This window comes from Scardinius erythrophthalmus, assembly GCF_964197995.2.
Source record: "Scardinius erythrophthalmus genome assembly, chromosome: 14".
Lineage (NCBI taxonomy): Eukaryota > Metazoa > Chordata > Actinopteri > Cypriniformes > Leuciscidae > Scardinius > Scardinius erythrophthalmus.
The window spans coordinates 24,325,128-24,350,044 of NC_138234.1; the positions used below are offsets into that span (position 1 = coordinate 24,325,128).

Consider the following 24,917-nt stretch of genomic DNA (forward strand, 5'->3'; position numbering starts at 1 on the left):
TAAATTAGACAGAACAGCGATGCTAACGCTAGCTAGCTAAAGAACTACTGAATGCATCTCGTGTTCTTTTTTGTTTATCTGGACACAAAAGTCATCCACAAGCTTTTTTCATACATTCCTATTCCTATACATATTTTGTAATGTAAAAAAACCCCACCGTATTTCAACCTAAAAGCTGCTTTCTGGAGAAATGTAGTCGACAACCTGCCTTTATAAATGTCCAAATATTCTTGTTATATAAAAAGTGTTTGACTCACTACAGTGTATGTATTAAGAACCACATTTTCTTTCACATGTCTTCCCACATTATCTGAAAACATTCCAGTGCCTTAAAGTATTTATTTTTTATTTCAAAAACTCTTACCACTTATTTATGGTTTATACTTGCTTTCTGCATCCCAGCTTTTGCATAGAATATGTCAGATGCAGACTTCGGAATAGCATACTAGCACACTGCTATTTCAGTCCTTTACAAATGCAGCAGAAATAGAATTTAAGGTTGAGCTAGTTAGCATATTTCAGTTGGCAGTGGCACCTGCTGCTCTAGACACACCATGTGGGTTAAAAAAGCATTTTATCCATTGACAGCAATTTAAAAGCAGCTGTTAGCAACATATATAGGCCTAAATCACAAACATTTCAAACACACGGGATTCCTGTGCCAGCCGGGCAACTGACATTGAGATGAATGGGAATGCTAACGGCTAGCTTCCTCCTTGCCAACAGCAAAAACCACTTACTTTACTTTCTCAGGATATTGTTTCTCTATGCTGTGTTCCTCTAAATGCATTCTCAATAAAACTGAACAGGAAGGGAAAATCATAAGAAAATGTTTGGTTTATTTTTAAAGGAACAGTACTCCCAAAAATGAATGTCATCCTTTAAGAGATGTCTAAATATATGTCTCGTGCTCTCAAGGCTGCATTTATTTGATCAAATATACAGTAAAAATAATAGTAATAGAGTGACATTTTGTATATATTTTTTAATATTTATTCCTGTGATCTTTGCAATAGTCTTCAGTGTCACATGATCCTTCAGAAATGACGCTCAAGAAACATTTCTTATTATCAGTGTTAAAAGTTGTGCTATGTAATATTTTTGTAGAAACTGTGATACATTCTCATCAGGATATTTCGATGAATAGAAAGCTAAAAAGAACAGCATTTATTTGAAATAGAAATATTTTGTAACATTATAAATGTCTTAACTTTCACTTTTGATTATTTTATTGCGTCCTTGCTAAATAAAAGTATTAATTTCTTTCGAATTAAGTTACGGAAAAGAGCAGCTCGGACATTCTGCAAAGCATCTCAGTTTGTTTTAAACAGAAGAAAAATTATACTGGTTTGAATGAAGAGATAATGATCAAATTATACATTTTTACTTGAAATAATCTTCTGATTGAAAAGGAAAAGAAACCTGTATTAACCGACGTGATCATCATAATGTTCTTTTTATCACAAAGTAACATTTGACACAGTATTGTGAGAGGCCTGCAATGAAAGTGTCAACCGCAGAGTTGCAAAGAAAGACGAGCAGCGTTTCTCAGTGTTTATTGAAACGTGGTACAAAATTATCAGTGTTCTCCCTCATAAATCATCAGGTACAGGAAATAGAATCATCTCTGTCATGTTCCAAAACTACATCTTCTCATACATAGTTTTAAAGCCTCTCTGTGACGGTGCACAGTGCTGATACGCTTCGGCTCAAGGGTATGTATAGCTATTAGTTAAAAAGCAACTAATTTTGACCTTTATGTGTCATACGGAGGATTTGGAGCAAAAGCGCTTGAACTTCTTCATCCATCCGACCCTGTTAAGGTCAAAAACAGTTGCACAGATAAGCGTAATATAAGACATCAGATGTTATTGTAGAAGTAAGGTTGGGTTAATGAGTCTCACCTGTACAGCAGCTAATAGATGAGAACGATATATTGAAACGACAGCCTTGTGTTTGCGCTCCCAGTCCTGAGCACAAGAAGAAAGAAAAGACTTGGTTGTATACACTTCTACAAAGTCTGGATTTAGTTTTTCATGCTTTAATGTTCATTATTTTTCACAAATTTTTCATTGTTGCAGCACCTCTCTCCCCAGTCTGTCAGTAACGCTCTTTTTAGTTACGGTCTCTATGAAGCCCCACTTTCCAGAAAGCACCATGTGCTCTGATTGGTCGGCTGGACCAGTGTGTTGTGATTGGTCAATCACTTTGAGCTTGTTTTGGAAATGTCACACCCCTTTCAATAACCGTGAGTTTTAACATACTTAAGGCAACTCAACCAGGCCTCATCACTTTTTTGTGTGTGTGTATGCTTTGGGCGGGAATTATACAAATGAGGAATATTGTTATGTGTTCGTTCCCGAAAGAAAACTCAAAACTGATAAAGGGAGGATCACGTTATGCTTACAGTACCTGGAGTTGCTGTGTAAGTGTGGTCACACGGTTCTGCAGTGCCAGCTGTTGTCCAGGTGTCCCTGAGGATGGTGGAGATTGGGAACGTCCCAGCGGGGGACTCAAAGCCCCCAGAGCCTCTTTCAGACGAAACACCTCCTTAGACAACTCTGTGATCTAAGAAAGAGGAAAAAGAAAGAATCTCCATATCATGGGTTTTTGCATGCATTGTGCATCTGGATCAGGTTTAGAAAAAGATGTCACTGAATGTTAGATAAAGATACAAAAACGTTTTACGTTACGTTATGTTTTACGTAACATGGATTTGATTTGATTTGATTCGTAACTGCCCTCAAATTTTAATCTTTCTGCATAAGAACGATGACCATATTAGCTTCCATACTAACCCACGATAACGTTCTGTTTATTATAAGCAGTTATGTCGTCTGCTGCTTTAAATGCTCAAGCTCTTTAAAGTCTGGTTGATTCTGATTGGCTTTCAATGTTTTTATCGTTCATCGGCTGGAAAAGCGTTATGAAAACGATTCCAACAATATCGTTCCTCCAGCGTTATCGTAATAGTTTGGTGTGGACCTATTCTCTTATAATAAAAATTATTATTATAACTGTTTAGTTATAGTTATTGTCCTTTGTGTGAACAGGCTTATGGGGCGAAAAAAGGCTATATAATCAAATAATCTTACACAAACCTATTAGTTCAAAAACTTAATTCGTGACTCATTTGCTCAATTAATTCATTCAAACACACTAATTCATTCAGGAATGAAACTCTCTATAAGTGAGTCATTGAATCATTTACTTGACCGATTCGTTCAATACCAATGATTTATTTAGTGCCACCACTGCTGTGTGTGGTCCAGGTAAACCCTACGTTATGAGGACATTTTTTGGTCCCCATGAGGAAAACAGCTTATAAATCATACTAAATTATGTTTTTTTTTTTAATATAAGAATGCAGAAAGTTTTCTGTGAAGGGTAGATTTAGGTTAAGGGGATAGAATATACAGTTTGTACAGTATAAAAATGATTATGTCTATGGAAAGTCCCCATAAAACATGAAAACAAATTGTGTGTGTGTTGCTCTATTTTCATTGGCAGAGCAAAAACAGACAATGACAGTATTGTGTCTAAAATGTAAGTTACTCAATATTAACTTGTTATTTTTGTGCCGTTGGTCTGGTCTTTTGGTGTAACTTGCGTACCTGATTGGTGGAGGTTTTTTTTGCTGAATCATGGGAAATATTAGCCTGGGTTTCCCCATGCTGCCTTGAGCGCAGCGCGATTTTATTCCCGCTGCTAGGCAGCCTGGACACCATGGACCAGATTTTCCCCTCAAAAAGGGAACCAATCACGGGGAGGGAGCAGCAAGACGATGACGACGTCTATGCGACACAACGAAGCAGTTTGTTTATATCTATGGCATCAGACGCGAAGTTACCTTTCGATGCCGCCTTAGATAGTGTTCTAAGTAGTTTAGAACGCAAGTTTCAGAAGTTCTTCCTCGTCGAATTTCTGCCTCTCTACATACGTCATCTGGTATAATTGAAACGATTGGCTATGAGCTACGTACAGGCGCATTTGATAGACATTCGTAGCGCCCACTAAACGGCTCTGGGCATTCGTAAACCACTCCTCAAATCCGAGAAAATGAACATGTGGTTCCCAGACCACGTCTCAATGAGAAGAGGTCTGACGTTAGCCAGGCTAGGGAAATATAGTCTTTCACCAGGAATTCTACTGTTGAACAGGATTATTAATTCAGTATAAGTTGAAATAATGTGGGCTGATGGCTTCAACGAAAGCATATACCATCGATTAATCTTGTAGCTCACAGTAGGTCTGTCTTTAATGGAATATAAATTATCGTTAAAACTCAATTCCCTTATGGAGACTCTTCCTCCCTCACACCTTGCGGTCTTTCTCTTTGACGAGCCCCTGCGAGTGCTGGATGTCCTGGTGCAGCTGTTGGATGTGGGTGGACTCAGCCTGAAGATCCGCCAGCTGCTTTTTAACCGTCTCCAGCTGAGATTCAGCCACCTGACGCTCGCTCTTATTAAATAAAGCATCCCGCTGCACCTGGAACACCTGCGGAGGGACACTTTTTAAGATATGTGCAAATAGGTGGATTGGAAACTGTCATAAACAACATCAAGGACAACAAACACACACGCATACACACCTCAATGCAGGTCTTCTCATGTTTGCGTGCTAGATCAGCTAACTGGGCTGTCAGTGTGTTGATCTCAGCCTGTAGGGAGAGTCTCTGGGCCTCGTGGTCTTCTTTGGACACCAGTCCCTGTTCTGAAGCTTTCTGTGATCGCAGCTCTTTCAATTCGGTCTCTCTCTCACTCAGAGAATCCTGCGCCGCTGTCGCACTCTGCCGACTCTCCTCTAGAGAGCGCTCTAGCTCTGCCTGAAGTGAGGAAGAATCAAGCTTAGTGTACCATAGTATACTCTTAAAAAGAAATGTTCCTAAAGGGGAACATGCCATAGAAGAAATCTTGGGTTCCCCTTTTAGAGAACAGTTCTTAAAAGAACCATTTTCTGTGAAGAACATTTTAATAATCTAAAGAACCTTTTTCCACAGTAATGAACCTTTTGTGCAATGAATAGTTACCACATTGCCAATAAAGAACCTCTGTTTTTAAGATTTAAGAAAGCTAGTTTATTACTTACTGAATACTAAAACTGTATTTATTTAATAAATGTTATGTTTTTCTGCCACATGTCCTCATTATGTTGCAAGCGAGTGCCATTAAAAGCTCACTGAAGTGCAGCTTTGTATGATGTGTTGAAAGTAATTTCCACTAAAACAGGAAGCTAAGACAGGACATGACGAATGGCTCCTCCCCCTTTTCAAATAGCCAATAGCGTTTAGTTTACCTCACAGACTGCAAGTCACTTGACAGCACCATGATTCAATAGTAGAGGTGTGAATACATTTTTGCCATTTCATTCTTAACCAATGTACAGTTGGAAAACGGAATAAATCTCGAGCGTTTGAGCAAATGAAAACACATTTCCAACCTATATTGTTCTGTGACATGTCACCATTCGATTTGGCCAGGTGGTATTTATAGCATAGGGGTTGTGAGTCGCGGGACGTTTTAGATTCTAGAGAGCATTTGATTGGACAGAAGATGTGATGAGAAGCTGAAGTACGCGGTGATGTCATAAAATCCGTGATCCATTTTAGCGGAAGTGAGAGACTGTAGATTTCATAACCTTAAGACTAACATATTCATACTGAAAGCTAAAAAAATTCAATTTTGATTTCAAGGGGCCTTTAAAATATATTCTTTATCATTAAAACAGTTATTTTGCATTCCAGTCAAAGTTTAAAAAAATCATGGCAGTATTTACCACACTGGATTACCACACTGGAAATATTCACTAAGGAAGTAGGTATATTTGGAGTCAGGGATAGCCATTTTCATTTTAGTAGCTTTGAGAACTAGACTTTACATAAGCGAATCAATTCATTTGTGAATCATTTGAAGTGCATAATTAAAAAGAGCTGATTTCCAAAGAACAATTTGTTTGCAAATGGAATATAGCATCTTGTGTAACTCACCTTGACTTTATCATGTTCTTCCTTACTAACTGAGTCTTTTTGCAGCGCCTGCAGCTCGGCTTGCAGCCTGGCGAGCTCGCTTTGAGCATGCTCACGCAGCGCCCTCTCTGCTTGCAGCTCTTTCTCAGTTTGAGCTAACTGCTGGGCTACTGCGGACAGCGCCTCCTGGTGTTTCACAAGTGGTATTGCATCTCTCAGTTGTAGTACATCATGAGCCCGGCTCTCTCTCTCAGCACACAGGCTGTCCAGAGCTTGTGCTGCCTCTTGCCTCGCAACTTCCAGCTCCTCCTGTATCGCCTCCAAGGTCCGTCCCCCCGGCGAGAGATGCAGGGAGTGCTCTGATTGGTCGAAAATTAGTTATATTTAAAGGCTGGAATCAAATGGTTATTTCCAAGAGTCTCGGAGGGACAACAGGTGCACTCACCAGATGCAATGGAAACCTCTGAGCTCTCAGACGGGTCCTCGTCGTCCTCATTTTCGTCTATGTGGGAAGGGGGGCGGAGCCTTTCCAGCTCCAGCAAGGCCTGGTTGAGTCGTGTAGCCACGTCGGCTCGTTCTTGAGCTATCTGGTTAAGCTGAAGACCCAAAGTGACCTGAACCTCCTCAAACCGAACTCGAGGGACACTATCCTTCAACTCCCTCTCAAGTTCTTCCACCTTTTTCTGCAACCCGTTCACCGGCACTCCCTCGCCCTCCTTACGCTCAGCCGGTTTGCTTTGCTCCAGGGCTCTTTCCAACTCTTCCACCTGCTTTTTGAGGCTCACAACCGTCTCGTTCTCCTCTTCTCCCTCTTTCCCTTTCCTTCTATCCTGCAGATCTGCCTCAAGTTCCTTTACCCTCTCTTTCAGCTGTTGGATGGTGTCATTGTCACCTTCAATAAGCCTCTCCCCATCTTTCTTTTTTCTGGATAGCTCCGCCTCCAGCTCCTGCACCCTCGCTTTCAGCTGCTGGGTCTCCAAATTTGCCCCTTTCTCGGGGGCCTCAGAGCCCCGTTCAGGCTTCGCCCCTGTGTCCTCCACGGAGTAGACCCCTAGAAGCATCTGTTCTTTGAGTTCCTCTAACTCTGCCTGGGCTTGGGCCAGCTGTTCCTTCATTGCGTTTTGATGTTTCTCCTCTTTCTCTTCAGATCTGAGAAGAAAAGCAAACATTTCAATTACTTGACAGGATTCATAAGTGCATGAGTGGTGGATATTAGTTTAGTGCAAGTTCCAATATCTACCAACAACATCCTTGTCAATGGTCAATGTTCTCTTTACAAATGTATATATTTTTTGTTAATTTTGAGTAAATATTGTATAAGATAAGCGGTCACTTAAATTCAGGAATTTTGTTTTTATATTTGTTTTGTCATGGGGAACTATAACTAGAATAATAACAAAGTGCAGTAAACTGTAAAACTAATTTCACTACAAACCAGTGTGTTTATGATATATTTGTTTATGATTTTGATAATGCATTTAAAACCATATAATAACAAATACCAGTTTGCAGTATCAAGCAGCAGTTATTGGACAGGCAAAATAACTGGAAGCAAATGACAACGAAAGCCTTGCAAATTCAAGTTACAAAAATAAGGTGGATAACATCCAGTAAAGAAACAAGAACATATTAATGACATTGCAAATGAGAATTCCTCTAAAAATTACATCTCCCGAGTGAAAATGAACACACTGAATAGATGTCTTGGCGACACGTACAGTTTGTGCTATTAGTGAATCAATCACCTGAATCGGAAATAATCTGAATCATATCAAGAAAAAGATTGACGTTAGTCTGATTTCATTTTAACTACATTACCCAGGATCCTCTGCAATGCTTGAGGCTTCAGTTGAAGCCTGGGTTCTGGAGTATTTCTCCTGTAGCTCCTCAAACTCTTTCCTCAGAGATTCATATTGAGCCGTCGGAACAAAATCTGGACCCGAGCTCTGCATATCCGTGTCATCCTTCTCAAACATCTCCAGCATCTGCAATGCAAATGTTTTATAGATTTCTCTTTGAAGACAACACATGTAGTTGCCATATGTTTGCCTCAGCCATTACCCTCATAGTGTTCTTTGATCTGTTTGTTTAACCCTGGACTTCAGTGAAATACAACCCAGTTTTTGAGAACTCTTGCAAACATTGATTTATGTCAAACATGCAGTTATAAGTATTCAATTTGCTACAAACAATTTCGACTTGAAAACATGAGCGTGCTGCACGTTCCCCAAACATTTCCCACAAGGGCTTTGTAAGTGGAATGCCGTATTAGCGCTTAACATTACACGCCATGCTATTTTTAACAGAATATGCTACAGTACCACACTGATCTGATTAGTGCTATTATAATGTCAGCTGTCTTTAAGCTTTATAAATAAACTCTCTGTATCTTTAGACCATGAAACATGTGATTAAAATTGGGAGGCATGTGTCAACATGTAACGCCATCTCTATTTGGTTTGATCTGAATATCAAGAAATCTGTCCAAAGTAAAACAATTTATTTTATTCTTATGAAAATAAGGCACATTTTAGATTTTTTTTTATGTTACAGTTAAGCACATTTCCCACTTATACTTTAATGCAAACAAATCTAATTTTCTTTAGCGTAATGCTATAAAATAATGACGCATTTATATGTTTTTCAACATAAAAAAATAACATTGAGAATCACCATTGAGAATAATAATAATACAGGAAGTAAAAAGTCTAGGTATATTACTATAATATACAATTCACCACATTTGCTGTAAACAATTTGTTAAAATATGCTGATTCAAAGTGAATATATGAGCTATATATCCAGCATCAGATTAACTGTGATGCTTTAAGAAGCAGGTCAGAGATGCAGTATGTGGTTAACGCATATATGTCTGTTTTTATCTTGCACATCTGAACAACCTTGCTAAAAATATCTAAACACAAACAATGAGGTCAGCTTTCTGTGTGTGTGTGCATGCCTGTGATTTTAATCCTTTGTCTGCATGTGAGTGTTTAAAGGAAAGAGGCTCCACCTGCACTTTGAGAACCAGGTCGACATTCTGGGACGTCAGTTCCTCCACTTTTCTGCGAAGCTGCTCCACCATGGCAGGATTCCCCTGAGAGGCGCCCTCGTCCCGGTCCCCCGGCGAATCAGCATCTAGTCCTCGTGATTGCCTAGACAGCAACTTCTCTGCTCCTGATGACATACATATAAAATTTTTCAAATAATGTCCACTTATCAGAGTCTTTCCAACCAAACTGATGTTCATTGATAATGATGTGTTCTTGGCTCACCAGGGAAGTCCAGCATGTCATCTGAGTCCTCGGCGTCTTCCGAGTCACAGGTCACGCCGCTCACCCGAGCCGTTCTCAACTCCTCCAGCTCGGCCAGCAGCCGGTCACGCTCTGCCTCAGCCTCGCTCAGACGCTCTCTCAGAGAGCTTAGCTGAAAAACAATTGTAATTCAACAAAATCATTCAAATCTAGGTTGCAAAAATGGCAAACATCATATGTTTTGATTTACTGGTGAGGACTCCTGCGGTTGACAATCAAAATGTTCTGAAGGTAAAGCATCCCCTTTAACTCAAATGTGACTTTTCAAGAGTTTCAATTCTCATTTTGTTTCCTGTCAGTGCTAATAAGTGTATTATAGTTAAAGAAGTGCAGTACCTCCTCCAGGGCAGTGGTGGTGCTACTCTGCTGCTGCTCCAGAACTTTAATTTTCTGCAGTAGGCGACCTCTCTCCAGTCTGAGCTTACGGATCTCTTCAAAGACCTCCTCATCCTCCGTCTGACACACAAACACACATTGCAACATAGTCACATGGAAAACTACATATGTGATTATTCCAAATTACGAAATGTGTACGTTATTATAATCAGCTACCTTTTCTTACCTAGGCTTGGCTTGCTTGTCTATTTTTTTTTTATAATAACAAAAAAGTTACATTTACACAAAAAAAGAGGCCCTTTACCACCACACATCAAATGAATATGCTTCAGAATAAAGGAAATGTAAATTCACGCCCGTACAGTAGAGGGTGTAGCTCAAACAAACCTTTTAGCTGTGCTGCCATTCTGGATTGCTAAGGAAACTTGTTTCCGCCACAGAATAAAACATTTTAAAAGATAATTGCGACTTTTTGTCTCACATTTATGAGTTTACATCTTGCAATTCTGACTTTATTTCTCAGAATTGCGAGATATAAAGACAGAAATGCGTGATATAATCTCGCAATTGCGTGTTATAAAGTCAGAATAAGTCTCAGTCTTGCGAGATGTAAACTCAAGGTGTAAAACCGAAGGTCAGCAGCAAAGGCATTGGATAATAATAAAGTGAGATTATATACATAAAGTATATTTTGTGTAATTTAACATATTTAATTATTACAGGTTTGTTTAATATTCAGAGTTTGCATTTCAATGTTTTTATTCATTTTGAGGAACACTGAATCTGTTTTTGTGTGCAAGTGAGATGAGTAAATATCTGACAGGAGAGCTGTCAGTCAATAAATGGGAGAACAAAGTAACTTGCGTTAATTATTTGAAAAGTAACTTTTTTGTTGTTAAAGTAATCTGATTACATAACTCGCGTATCTTGTATTGCGTTACCCACAACACTGATTATAATGTACTGTAACTGCTGACTATGGGTTATGTTGGAACAATCAGGGCTACAATTCATTAAAAGCTTTTAAAAGTTTTGACATTCGTTGCCACTCACAAGGTTCTCAGATGGGGGACGTTGGGTCCTGGGGGCGGGAGAAGGTGGAGAAGGGCTCTGGGATTCAGGTGTTTGTGTGGGGTCAGGGGGAGGTGGCATACTTGAGGCGTCTGAGGAAGGGGGCGGGCCCTGCAAAATTATTATGCATAAGCCATGCATATGTAAGTGAAAACAATGGGTGCCATTCAATAACCATGTTTATGAAACTAGGGTCCTATGATTTCAGTAATGCAGAAAATGCAGACTGAATCACAGAATACAGTCATAAAAATGGAATTTACAGTATATTTAAATTTAACCATTAAAACCAGAGAAATGAAAATTCAAAAAACAGAATTTGTGAACAAATTAAACAGATTTCATTGAACCCTGCGTATGCACAAATTTGTGAGTGAAATCATGATCATCAATAACTTTCAAATTGTCGGGAAAGCCCTTATATGGAGATGGTCTAGGCGTATTTTATGCAAATCACTAACCTTGGGCATGCGCTTATTTAGAATATTCCAAATTCATTAACATTAGAATGAGGTTAAGAACTAATTCATCTGCGTACAAACAGGTTATAAATAAGCCAGACATTTTGTTTGCGAGAAGTTCTCCTGTGCGCATAAATATGAAAAATCCATGAAATTATTAACTAATGAAACCCACTGTCATGCATTTAAAGGAATAGTTCACGCAAAATGAAAAGTCCATGCTGTTATGGTGTTTATTTGTCCTTTTCAAGCTTTACACTCCCTTCATTGTTGGAAATTGGAATAGAGCAGTGTCAACATTTATTAAACATCTAATTTTATATTCCACAGAAGAAGAAAAGACAGGGTTAGTAAATGATGACATTTTGGGTGAACTATCCCTTTAAGACAAATGAAAAAAAAAGCTTTCCTTTTTTTAGCAATGTTTCACGGGATCCATGAATCCCATGTTGTACCTGAGCGGGAGATTTAGGAGGAGGAGGGGCTTTCCTCTTGCGGGGTGTGGTTCCGCTAGATGGGGGATTGGGAGTAGGAGGAGCCTGCTGGTGTGGGCGGGGTTTCAGGATGCACAGGTTAGAAAGCAAAGCAAGTAGCAGCAGTGTTAGATTTGTAACATACGCTTCTGTCTTCACAACGTCAATGAGTTCTTAAAGATGAAATGCATTCTTTTGTGATGTTAAAGTGAAAATAGTGACAACTATATGAGGTGTGGTCACATTAGCAAAATTTTGCTGGCAAAAAAGTCCATTGTCAATAGTGTAGTGATGTATAAAGCACAGCTCACACAGAAGTCATTCATGAATTCACTTGACCAACTTAAAACCATTGTGAAATATGTGTGGAAAAGTCATTTGCCCTCAAACAGAATTCAAGATTGCATGGATTCCTATTAAAATTACTGGATTTCGGCCACAAAAATTCGCAGAACAATGATAAACGTGAATGCATCTTAAGCCATTAGTTTAGAATGACAATTCAGTCTAGTGCCACAAGGGGTGCAAAAGTTACACACTTTACCTTTAAATCAAGCAGTTTAGATACTACAGTTACCCTACTCTAAGTTGAATTACAACAATATTTGTGAAACGTTTGTATTTTACAGCAGAATAATGCATCCCTGACTGTCCTTGAAGGTTTTCTGTGGTTTAGTTATTTGTATGCATGTGATAAAGTGTTGGAATTTTTTTTTTTTAAGTATTACCTCCTCATTCGAACCCTCAGCAGCTGGGGATGCACAGGACAGAAATAAGAAACAGACAGCAGTGCGGTGAGACTTGCACACACCACTCCAAAAACACATTGTAGACCACGTTCAAACACATAACTATATATAATCTTCCCGTTCCACCACATGTTCACTGTTGCAGTAAAAAACAGGCAACATGAAAGCAGACAGGAAGCGCATTTATCACTCTGTCAGGTGGTACGACCACAGGGGCCCTTTATTAACACTGGGATCCATTTCCATCTCAGTCCGACATATGTTTCCAATCAGCCTTTGTAACTCGAGTTAACTTCTCTATGTTTTCATCCACTGACCCAACGTAACATCTGCTTTTTAGTCTCTCCTCTCAGATTACAAGCGTATCCAAGTGGAGATGGGGCCAAACATCAGAGGTGAGGGGATGGAGAACCACCAGGCTCCAGATGGCCCCTCTCTCTGAGGAATTAAAGGTGAGGGCTAGATGTGTGTGTGGTTACCTGCGGTCACGCCTTCGTTCTGCAGAAGCTGGGTTATATTGTGGTTGCCGGCGGTGATGCTGTAGTGGGCGGAGTTATGTCCCAGGGCGTCGGTTAGGTGTGGGTTAGCTCCGCCCTTCAGTAACATCTCTACAGTCTCCATGCTGTCACTCTCGCAGGCCAACATCAACGCTGATCTGCCTCGAAACACATGATACCACACAGGACAATAGAGTGCATTAGTGCACGGGTTCCGGAAGTATATTTTCCATTCATTTCTCCCATAGGGATTTCAAAAAAGTCTTCATTAATGGGAGGGTTCAGCCAGAAATGCAAATTCTGTCATCATTTACTCTCCATCATGTTGTTCAAAACATGTATGAATTTCTTAGTTCTGCTGAACACAAAAGAATATATTTTGAAGAATGTTGGTAACCAGACAGTTGCACTTCCATTGATGTCAATGGGGCCCAATAACAGTTTGGTTACCCATTTCATTTCTGGGTGAACTATCCCTTTAAAGTGTTTTAAGCCATGAACCAAGCCAACCAGCTACAAGGTGAATCATAACATTACAAACATTGATTTGAAGCAGAACATTTAAAATGTAAAGAATTGGACAAAAATATGGAGAAATATAAAACTACCCAAAAGTACTAAAAACAACATTTTTATTTTATTTATTTTTAGTTTTTTTGCTGTATTTTCGTTTTGGTAAATTGTACCTGTGGGAGAAATTAATAATACAATAATTACATTAAAAATACACGTCTGGTGGCTTTTCACTGTAGTAAAAGTTATCAGGAGATGTGTGACGGTTCGATACGCTGATGTCAATTATGTTATAATTTTTACATTGTGATTTAAACCAGCGATACTTACTTTAGTAATATTTATATTCTATTTCAGCATATTTCAATAAAAAAAAAAAACAATTTATAGTAGTTTTAGTTAACAATAACTATACTGATTGAAACCATGCAGTATTTTGTCCTTTTTGAAAATAAAATAAAATTTTAAAGATCCTTCAAATTTTATACCAGCTGTTTAAAGCATATCCAACCTGCCCTGGTTATCCTGTATATTAGGATTGGCTCCTCGTTCCAAAAGAAAGGCACACAGCTCGACTCTGCTCATCTGGGCCCCCAGGATCAGTGGAGTTGACCCATCCTAAGAGAAAACAGGAAGTTCAACCCTTTAGAACTACTGTACTCAACATTTGGTGGATACGTCAATGCATACACTAATAAAAAGTATAGCCTGTAGGGGTGTAACAATACACGTATTCGTATTGAACTGTTCGGTACAAGGCTTTCGGTTCGGTTTTCGGTACGCATTTTTAAACCGTTGGACCATTTTTCCTGCCGACCAAAATTTCGTTATTTCAAATGTAGGCGCACAACATTGCCCAACATTAAATGGCAAACGTAATGCAAGCGGAACGAAACTGCTAACGTAATGCAAGCGGAACGAAACTGCTCGTTATTGTGTGGTTGACGGACCGTTGTTTATCAGTTTGGACCAGTGCAGCGCGAGCCGATCTTGATCAAGCGACACTGTTACTACACAGCGCTAAGAGATCCAGTAAAGAAAGCATTTGAATTCGCCACAGAAGTAATAACATCGCTGCGAGATCTAGTGAGAAACATTTACATAGTTTGGCAGGAATAGTACGCTATAATGCCTTCAAGTAACATTACGTCGGTCTTATTTTGACATTATGAATACAATTGCTGCCCTCAAATGTTAATCTGAACTAAAATAAACATTTGTTCATAACTACTACAATATTACATTTAATTTTTTCCAAGGAGCTGTTTTGTTTTATATGCTCGAAGAGTCAATTATAGCTCCAGAATTGCTCAAAGTAAAAAAAATCATACTTTATCATACTCCACCGTTTTTTGAAATAGGGCTTATTCACCTTCTTTCCTACATTTAGACAGGTGGGCAAATGCATTTTTGTCTCAGTGCATGCATTGTTTTAGTTTGACAGGGTTGGCGCTAGCTTAGCTTAGCATAATGAATGGAATCCTTTGTTGCCACCTAGCATGTCCTGAGTAAAAGTGATAAAATAAAATAAAAAAACCCACCTAATTACTTCTTGTGGCCTGCGTATTCACAACGGGTACAAATAGCGATGCAGATTAACACTAGGCGATTTCCTAGGCAGATATTGACTTGGGACTATATTAGGGGGAAGCACAGGCGAAGCACTGCTACTTGGGCGCAGAGATATCACGCCCAAGTAGCAGTGCTTCGCCTGTGCTTCCCCCTAATATAGTCCTTAATATATGTCAATAACTGCCTAGGAAATCGCCTAGTGTTAATCTGCATCGCTATTTGTACTCATTGTGAATACGCAGGCCACAAGAAGTAATTAGGTGGGTTTTTTTTTTTTTTTTTTTCACTTTTACTCAGGACATGCTAGGTGGCAACAAAGGATTCCATTCATTATGCTAAGCTAAGCTAGCGCCAACCCTGTCAAACTAAAACAATGCATGCACTGAGACAAAAATGCATTTGCCCACCGATCTAAATGTAGGAAAGAAGGTGAATAAGCCCTATTTCAAAAAACGGTGGAGTGTTCCTTTAATTAAAAAAAGAAGAAAAAAATTAAATCAAGGAAATTTCTCTGGTATTTCTTTCTTTTTGCTGTATCGAAAACGTACCGAACCGTAACACAAGTGTATCGTATTGAACCGAACCGTGAATTTTGTGAACCGTTACACCCCTAATATCCTGAATGTCACTTCAGATAAAAAGTAAATGACCTTTTCACATATGTTTTGTTCAAATGGACTTACTCCATCTTGAGCATCAAGATTGGCTTTAAAGTCCCACAGAATCTCAGTGCAGGACAAGCAGCCACTTACAGCTGCACAGAAACAAATACGTAATGAACCAAAAACAGCTTCCTATTACGCACAAATATGACGTTTTGTATAATGTTCATATGTTTGAATATATATGAAGCGTTTTTATTACCAGCATGATGAAGGGAAGTCCTCCCGAAACTGTCCGTGGAGTCGACAGGAATCCTCTCCTACAGGACGAACATTACAACTGTACATCAATATTAGTTCTATTTTTTTGGACTATGGGATTGTGTTCAAGACTCCTACCTGAAGAAGTCTCTTTAGACAATCTGACTGTCCATTTTTAGCAGCAAGATGGAGAGCATTAAAACCTACAGAGAGAATCTCATTGAAACCTTTCAATACTTCCATTAGTAAAACTAGTCGAGTAAATCATACCTGTGCCGTCTGTTACGTTGATGTCCACCCCATGAGAGAGGATGACCTCTAGACAATCCAACCGACCTCGAGATGCACAAAGATGGAACCTGTGAACAATGTCTTTGAGTGTTGATGTGTTTTTTACAAGAATATGTCACTAAAGCGAGGCCAACGTATGGTTTAACATCTGAGTTGAAATCAAAAGTTCACTCACGCTGATTTGCCCTCCGTGTCCAGTTTGGACGGGTAGAGACCTTTCTTCACCAGCAGCGTGGCTACTTTTTCCGGATCATTCTGTTCAACAGCCTGCAACAATCTATCATCGGTCTTACTCCAGTCCTGACTCTAGAAACACAGAGACACAAACTCACAAATACACATCATTTATAATAACACATTTAATTAACCATATAAAAGTTTACACCAATTTACTGAAAAAATTACAAACAATTTTAATTATACATGACCCAAATCTACTGCATAATCTTTTACAAACATAAACTATATAAAAAGTATAAATTCGGAAACTATTGTCTAACTGATAAATTCACTTTAATAAATTCAAAATATTAAGACATTTTCAGAGAATATATCTTGAATTTTATTTTATTCCACTGGCAAACAAAAAATTAGCTTGTTTTAAGTATGAAAAAGTGCTGTCAAATCGATTAATCACTATTAATCGCATCTAACAGAAAGTTTTTGTTTATATAATATATGTGCGTATATACTGTATGTATATATATATATATATATATATACACACACATATACGTGTATAGAATATATATATATATATATATATATATAAATATAATAATATATATACGCACATATATTATTTAAACAAAAACGTTTCTGTTAGATGCGATTAATCGATTAGATAGCACTAGTATAAACAACTAAATTGTGTTAGATTTTTAATTGAAACAGAAAAAAACTCTTATCCAATAGGGTAAGAAAATACACTTTAATTCAATACATATCAATGGTCTCCAGTCATTTCAGGAGATTAATAATAGCTGATTTATTTTACATGGCCCCTCACGGAGGCCGCCATTTTGAGATCACATGACCACAGCAGAATAATGCTGCGTTCATGCCATGTCGTAAATACCGTAGTCTCGAGTTGACAAAGAAGTTTACGTATGTAACGTTCTATATATCCGAATAACACTCTATTCGGAGCTGTTCACATTCTCGGACTTGGAATTATGCTTTTCTATCGCAACGCTATCAATGGCGAAATTAATCTCCAGTGGTCAGGTGGTACAAGAAGGAGCTCAGAAAATTCGAAAAAGTTGAAATCTCGTAATTAAAGTAATTACAACATGGCGTGAATGCGCCTCAACTCTCTTTATAAATCAAGCAGGGCTGACTGTGAATTGCACATTTCAAAAATGCCATCGGCTGTGATTCCGCCTCACCACCAATAAGACCAAAACCATTTGCATCTTACAGCACAACATGCGTCAACCAATTTTTTAAAAACATTTTTAATTACCATTTATATTAACTGAGCCTCACACATGAAATGCGGAAAAAATAGATAATCTGGAACAATTAAGAATTTGGTTACTTCATAGCCACGTTTTATTCATTTGTTCATTCGTTTTTAGTTAATCACGACCAATTTGTACAAATTCGTTCTCTGGTTTTAGATAAATCACAACCATTGTTGTACTAATTTGTTCTATCGTTTTAGTTAAATTGCGACCACATTGTACAAATTTGTTCACTACTTTTAATTAACTCTCCAGTTCTGTTCAGTCATTTTTGATTTTTACTTCATCGAAATGGTAAGAAACTTGGTGAAGATTTTGGCACTTGCTATGTGAACACACACAAAAAAAAATCACAGACATGATTCGAAAAGGTTAAATGGTCCTGAAAAAAATAGTCACACTTGTGACTTGTTCTGGGTCAGAAATTACTGCATTGGAAATTAATGGGAGACAAACTGTCTACTAGACAAACCTAGTGGAAAGGTTTGGTACTGCACCCAAACAAAATCTTCCTAAAAACTCATTTTTTGAGATATCAACCTCAAATGTGGAGCACAACTTGTTTAGATTTATAGCTTGATTTTCTCACAGTTTTAGAGTAAAACATGTTTAGGAAAATATAAAGGCTATTTCATATATAATTTAAAAAGAGTATTTTTGTGCATTTTTCATAATAACAAACTTAAACTTCTATGACTTTTTTAGTTTCACTTAAAAAAAATAATAAGGAGGGATATTAAAGGATATTTAAAGGATATTAAAATATTATTATTTTAATAATAATAATAAATAATTCACATCAAGATAATCTGCTAAGTGTCTTCTTTCAAAAGAGACCAAACTAATGTCTGTGCTCCAAAGCATTCAAGATTTATGACAGTTTAAGTTGGACTTTTTTTAGGTCTGATACCTCTCAAAAAGTGATTCACAGGTAATAAATTGATCATAACTATTTGATAAATATAATTTAGTCCAATAAAATCTGCCAAAAAATACACATAATTAAATAAAAAACATTATCGAACTTTAGTACATACCAATTTCATTCGACTCATTCTAGTTACATCCCGACCACATTGTGCAGATTTATTCCTGTTTTAGTTCAATTGTGACACCCTCATTTTCATTAAATCTAAATATTTCAACATGGCCACATTTGAACTAAAAACAAGGGAATATATTCATAAATCATAGGGACACGATATCTTTTTTGCTTCTCAAGTACATTCATCTTGTTTTGAGGATGTTCAGATATGTTGACTAGATTTAGAAATATTGTTGCAATGCAGTCTCCTGTTTGCGTGTGTATGGCTGTACGTACCGTAATGACACCGTAACACATGCAGAAGCGTTTCATTGGGCTAAAGACGACATGAGGATCCATAGAGCTCAGAGGACGTATGAAACCTCTGCTTCTTTCCTCTAGCCATCCACACTATGTGCTCTCAACACACCCTGAATACTTCCACAAAAAAGTTCAAATGAACTGAACCTGAACATTCTGCCAAAGCACAAAAGAGCCAAGGTTATGACTTCATATCTAATCAGTCGTTAACAACACGAAGGAATACGCAACTTTGATTATATATGCGATTGCTGAAATCTGTCCTGCTTTGTCGAGTGCAACTCTTGCTATGCCGTCCTGTTCTGCTGTCTGCGGAGATATACGACACACACTGCAGTCACTGCCTGGCACGCACACACCTCTCTCTCCCGGTGTCCTTCTTTTTTACTCTCCATCCCAGTTCTGTCTAACTTCTCTCTCCTTGTAATTTACTGTTCAGGCTAACCGTTCTCTGGTCCCAAAGCTACTGTATTAGCATCAGGGGGTGAGAGCTCAGCAAACACCAGAGAGAAACACGCAGTCAGCAATCAGACTGAACAGAGGTATAAAAATAAACAGTCTAGTGCACACTAGTGTATCACCTTCATGCTAACTCAGTCTGATTAAGTCATTTCCTGTGATGATGTGATGCTGTAGATTAGAATAACAGTTTTTGTGTTTTTTAGTCAGTGCCCAAAATAGTTTCCAAAATAGCTTTAGCAAAAACGGGCATATTGATGCATTTTCTCTTTATAAATATTGATGACTCATCTTTTTCACACAAAGGTGAAGCGATAATTTTGTCCAATCAAATGCTCTCTAGAATGATGTAGGCTTTTCTCTAAACTTCCCTTTTAAGAGAAGCCATTATTTTGCGACATTTTCTCCAGCAAAGACTCCAGCATGAAAGTCAATATAAAATAGTGTTTACAAGCCATTTTACTTCTGTAATGTGACATATTTTGAGTTAAAAATGATAGTAAAAAATAAAATAAAATGTAGGCCAGGATTTTAACCATCAAGATTTGATTGGACCATTACTTTACATGATCATAATGCAGAAAAGCGTATTATCATTCATTGTTTCTTTGTTATTGTTTGCTAAAAAATATTTTTCGTTCATTAAAATAAAGCTGAAATAAATAAATAAAAATCGAAATATTAGATTTGAAGTGGACCAAAAGTGGATACAATTTGAAGTGGACCAAAAAAGACATCAAAGTTATCACAGTTCACAAGAACGGTATTGTTCAAAATTCACATAACTTTGATTAAAAGGTTTTGATCTACTTCAAATGCTGACTACTGTATAAGCACAAAATTATAACAAGAATTTAAATATTTAAAATTTAAAACTGAAAATATAAAAATTATATTTAATTACAAATAATATTAATATTTATAAAATAATATATAAATAAGGTAATTCAAAATATTTATAAATACTATAATGGTGGTATATAAACAATACTAAAATGACATGTTATTACTGTAACAAAAAAACAATGATATTTATATGTATTTCTTTTATATGTTTATATATATATATTATTTTAATATATAGATACGTTTTATATATGCTTATATATACATTCATATATATCAGTATAAATTAAATTATTAGTAGTTTACGTTAGTAACTGTACTATTTTTAGTATGTTCATTTATTTATGTAATACCTTAAAATATACTGCATTATATTATCTCTTTTGAGAATAACCATTGAGAATAATGGAACATCTTGTTCTATATATATATATATATATAAATATATATATATATATATATATATATTAGTGCTGTCAAATCGATTAATCGCATCTAACGTAAAAGGTTGTAATATACATACATACATTATATATATATATATATATATATATATATATGTATATTACAACCTTTTACGTTAGATGCGATTAATAAAGCATAAAAAGCTTTTAAAATGCGTAAAAGGTTGTAATATACATACATACATTATATATATATTGTATGTATGTATATTACAACCTTTTACGTTAGATGCGATTAATCGATTTGACAGCACTAATATATATATATATATATATATATATATATATATATATATATATATATATATATAGAACAAGATGTTCCATTATTCTCAATGGTTATTCTCAAAAGAGATAATATAATGCAGTATATTTTAAGGTATTACATAAATAAATGAACATATATATATATATATATATATATATATATATATATATATAGCATTGATATATATACAGTATATATATTATGGAAAAAAAATTATATATATATGTATGTATATTACAACCTTTTACGTTAGATGTGATTAATCAATTTGACAGCACATATATATATATATATATATATATATATATTTTTTTTTTTTTTTTTTTCTCCATAATATATATACTGTGTATATATATCAATGCTATGTATATATATATATATATATATATAATATATATAAAGTATAATATATAAAAGTGTTTAATAAGAGCCAACCATCCAGAGAAATAAAACTTTCCTAACACACTCTGATATATTATCCATCCATCATTGACTTTAGTAGCAGCAGAGACAGTTTCCCTGTGGACATCTGACCCAGACATGAGGCTCGAATGAAAGATAATATTAAAAACAAAGAGAAAACAAGCAGCTCACTTTCTCTCCCCTACAGTGGGTCATCTATCTGTTCATCCCAACACAACTTCAAATCTGATACACACACCACCTCAGCAGGGGGCAAACAAACACACACACACACACACACACACACACACACACACACACACACACACACACACACACACACACACATTTCGTCTTCACACAGTGGGATTACATTCAATAACATAATGTTTTATGAATATTAAAGAAGATGAAGAGCCATAAAAGCTTCCAATGCAAAAGAACACTCAAAACCGCAGTATATACTCAGTCTGAGAGTGAGTGTGTATGAATGTGTTTCAATAATTGAACACTATAGAGGTCTCTGGTTACAGGTGCCGTCTGCATGCTGGCCTCCTCTAATGCTAAAACACATTTACAGACACAAAGCAACAAGTCACCAAGATACTCAAGAGATTTAACAGCTTGGCTAATATAAAACAGTTTTGCAGACATAATGGCTCGGATTAATAGTCAAACATAAGAAATCTAGCATACTTAGTACGTGACAGGCTCTTACCTCAGTCTTCTTGAACTTTGCTTTTAAGGTTTTCATCTTGTTCTGAAGTAGTTCATGAGCTGTAATGAACAAAACAACACATTTTTTTATTAGGAAATTAAAATAGTCTACTGTTTTACACACACGTGCTTGTGAAAAATATTATATAGGCCTATGAATGATTTCTGTGATATGTTCAGTAAGTCTCACATTGAATCGATAGCAACTTTGCGTCGTAGTTTATTTGTATCATTATTTATTTTTTGAATTATTTAAAGTCTAAAGACTCTAGGAAGAATATAAATAATCAGAGAAGCTTTATAGAGTAGGCAGTAAATAAAGCAAGATAAATGCACAATGACTTACATTCAGTGTCTGATGTTACTCTTTTGCTTTCCTAAGGTCTGCAGTGTGAGATCTGTCCTGTGGTGGGATGCCCTGACGTCATTTGCAGAATTCACGCCTGTTGGACTTGGCAGACTGGGCACGAAATCCGACCAATCAGCGACGAGGGGCGGGTAGTAAAGTCTTGATTGACAGTTTCGCGCACCGCACGTTTCAAACTTCAGGTATCTCTCTTTTTTGATACAAAGCAGTGCTAAATAATAAAATAAGAATTTTAATTTAATAAGAATAACATAAGAAAAATATATGAAATATATGTAAGTATATAGGCTGGATATATGAAATAAAATGTTTAAAAAATACCTAAAGCCAATCGTCTAAAGTTTAAAATCCTCATAGCCAATCAGTGCTTAGAATGCATGTATCACCTGACGTGCACTGGGAATACGAATTTGAAGCAAATATGATTATTTTCTTTAGCGGTGAGCCTTATGTTTTATTTCTCAACTCATTTTATTGTATTGTTGAGTATATAGTTAATTTAAAAGTAGCTATAACACACTGTAATTATGTTAGTACTGTAAACATGTATGTGTTAAAAAAAAATCCCAAATGGCTCCAATATTCAGATGAGGCGATAGTTATGAATCACCACTTGGGGGCGATAAATACTAAATTAATACGTTCATATTGGCTCTTCAAACATTTTTACAATGCAATACAATATGAGATATGTGTATAGTATATGTACAATATATTTTATATTATAATATAAATACGTATTAAAATATTATATTATAGTATAAATTATACGTATATAATGTGGAATTATAAAATAAATAAAACTAGTACAGCAAAGGGAGATGAAAATAGCAATATTTCTAATTATTAAATGAATTAAAAATATTTTGTGATTTATTATATCGTTTAATTTTCACATTACTTCTTATATTCCATTAGAAAGCAGCACATATTGTGTTTGTAAAGGTAAAGGTAACAGTTTAAGAACAGTTACTGGTATACCTTAGGCAAAAATGCAAATCTATGCATGTATAATATTCAAACCATATTTTAACCTTTATCCTTTTCCCTTCGGTCTCTCTTTTTTTAAAAAAAAGGGGGCAATTTCCCTCTCTGTACTGTCATTTTCTTTGTCCCAGGAGGCCCTTCCTCTCTCTAACATGTCCCCGTTTGAAAGGGGCAATTTAGAAAAGTGAGGGGAAGATGTGTGTCGACACTGGCTGGTAATGGAGGGGGTGGTGGATGCCGACTGCTATGACCTCATCCCTCGCTCCATGTGGGGAGGAAGAGAGAGTGAGATCATGGCTGTCGTAAAAACAGCGTCTTTATATAGTGAGGCTTCCAGGTTCACATTAGAACGGCATGGAAAGTATATATGCTGACAATGTCATCTGCTTCTTCTCTGAATTCAATTTGCAAGGCGTCTGCAACCTCGAGCTATGGCAGCACAGATGTGCGTTTTTTATTTGTTGTGTTGTAAATGATTAGCCCTGGGCCTCAGTTTGATGTCTTTCTACCTCCATGCTGTCTCCAAATGTGTAACTGAGAGAGGATTCTGGTGTGCAAATCACTTACACACACCTTCACATCATTAACACTTTGGTGAGCCTGTCATATCCTGTCATAGATGTTCACAGGTGAGGAGGTGTTTGTCTGTCTATCTATCTATCTATCTATCTATCTATCTATCTATCTATCTATCTATCTATCTATCTATCTATCTATCTATCTATCTGTCTGTCTGTCTGTCTGTCTGTCTGTCTGTCTGTCTGTCTGTCTGTCTGTCTATCTATCTATGTAGACAATAGATTTTGACAATAGTTGCAGCTTTAGGGAGACCGGGCTAGTCACACGTGAACTATATCTCAGTAAAGTTACATGAGCATAAATTTCATTATTTATTTTCTTTTTAAATTTGGCTGATAAGCCTATAACTGGCCATTTAATGTTGGGTTATACTGTGACAACTTACCCCATTGTATCTCTTGAGAAATAATAGTGTGAAGAGTTTGTTTTGGAGTCAAGACTTTAAGGTATGTGACCAAATAGAACTGTCTGTTTAAATACTGTATATTGTAATACTGTAATACTGTACCGTTAACAGTTTCCAATCTTAAACACAAGACACCTATAAAAAGCAGATTTTCAGATACACAGCTTCTAATAATAATCGGCTAAAGGGAAAATACAGCACCTCTGGATGTGAGGACCTCCCCTTTAAACGCCACAGCTCTCTCGCTCAGTTGCTCTGCCTCTCTCACTCACTTACAACCAGACGCGTTCAGACGAGCTTTACAGTTCTTCTCATATATTGTCCTTATATATTCTCCAGGAGCGAGCACGTTCTTCATCACATTATTGCCGCGTGTGTTGTTGTCCTCCTCGTGCAACATTGTAACATTCGGAGCGCGGGAACCGCGTCTGGAGTTCCACGATAATTTAACACTGTTATCAAAAAACGTGAGTATCACAACTTGGTCTCTTCAGCGGCGTTTAATT

At 36.7% G+C, this 24,917-nt stretch overlaps 2 protein-coding genes across 3 annotated transcripts in view; one reads left to right on the forward strand and one right to left on the reverse strand.

Annotated features, from left to right (window-relative positions):
• Positions 1–1,540: 1,540 nt before the first annotated feature.
• ankrd24 (ankyrin repeat domain 24) lies at positions 1,541–24,811 on the reverse strand (the record flags this gene model as incomplete). The annotated part of the gene is made up of 23 exons (XM_081384851.1): positions 1,541–1,815; positions 1,905–1,970; positions 2,413–2,568; positions 4,321–4,497; positions 4,592–4,825; positions 5,987–6,324; positions 6,411–7,114; positions 7,784–7,950; positions 8,979–9,142; positions 9,241–9,391; positions 9,616–9,735; positions 10,669–10,797; positions 11,603–11,689; positions 12,349–12,371; positions 12,849–13,024; positions 13,891–13,997; positions 15,635–15,705; positions 15,816–15,873; positions 15,953–16,017; positions 16,085–16,173; positions 16,281–16,411; positions 22,074–22,132; positions 24,688–24,811. 23 exons carry the CDS (start codon positions 24,809–24,811, stop codon positions 1,744–1,746), a joined length of 3,468 nt encoding a protein of 1,155 aa, XP_081240977.1. The 3' UTR covers positions 1,541–1,743.
• Positions 23,702–24,917, forward strand: part of shdb (Src homology 2 domain containing transforming protein D, b) — a 29,423-nt gene continuing 28,207 nt past the window's right edge. Inside the window, exon 1 of one of the 2 annotated variants that reach the window (XM_081385619.1) lies at positions 23,702–24,020. The gene's annotated coding sequence lies outside the window, so the exon portion shown is untranslated. Of the gene's footprint in view, positions 24,021–24,622; positions 24,879–24,917 lie in introns of those variants that run through there. The other variant, XM_081385618.1, reaches the window with a different exon arrangement.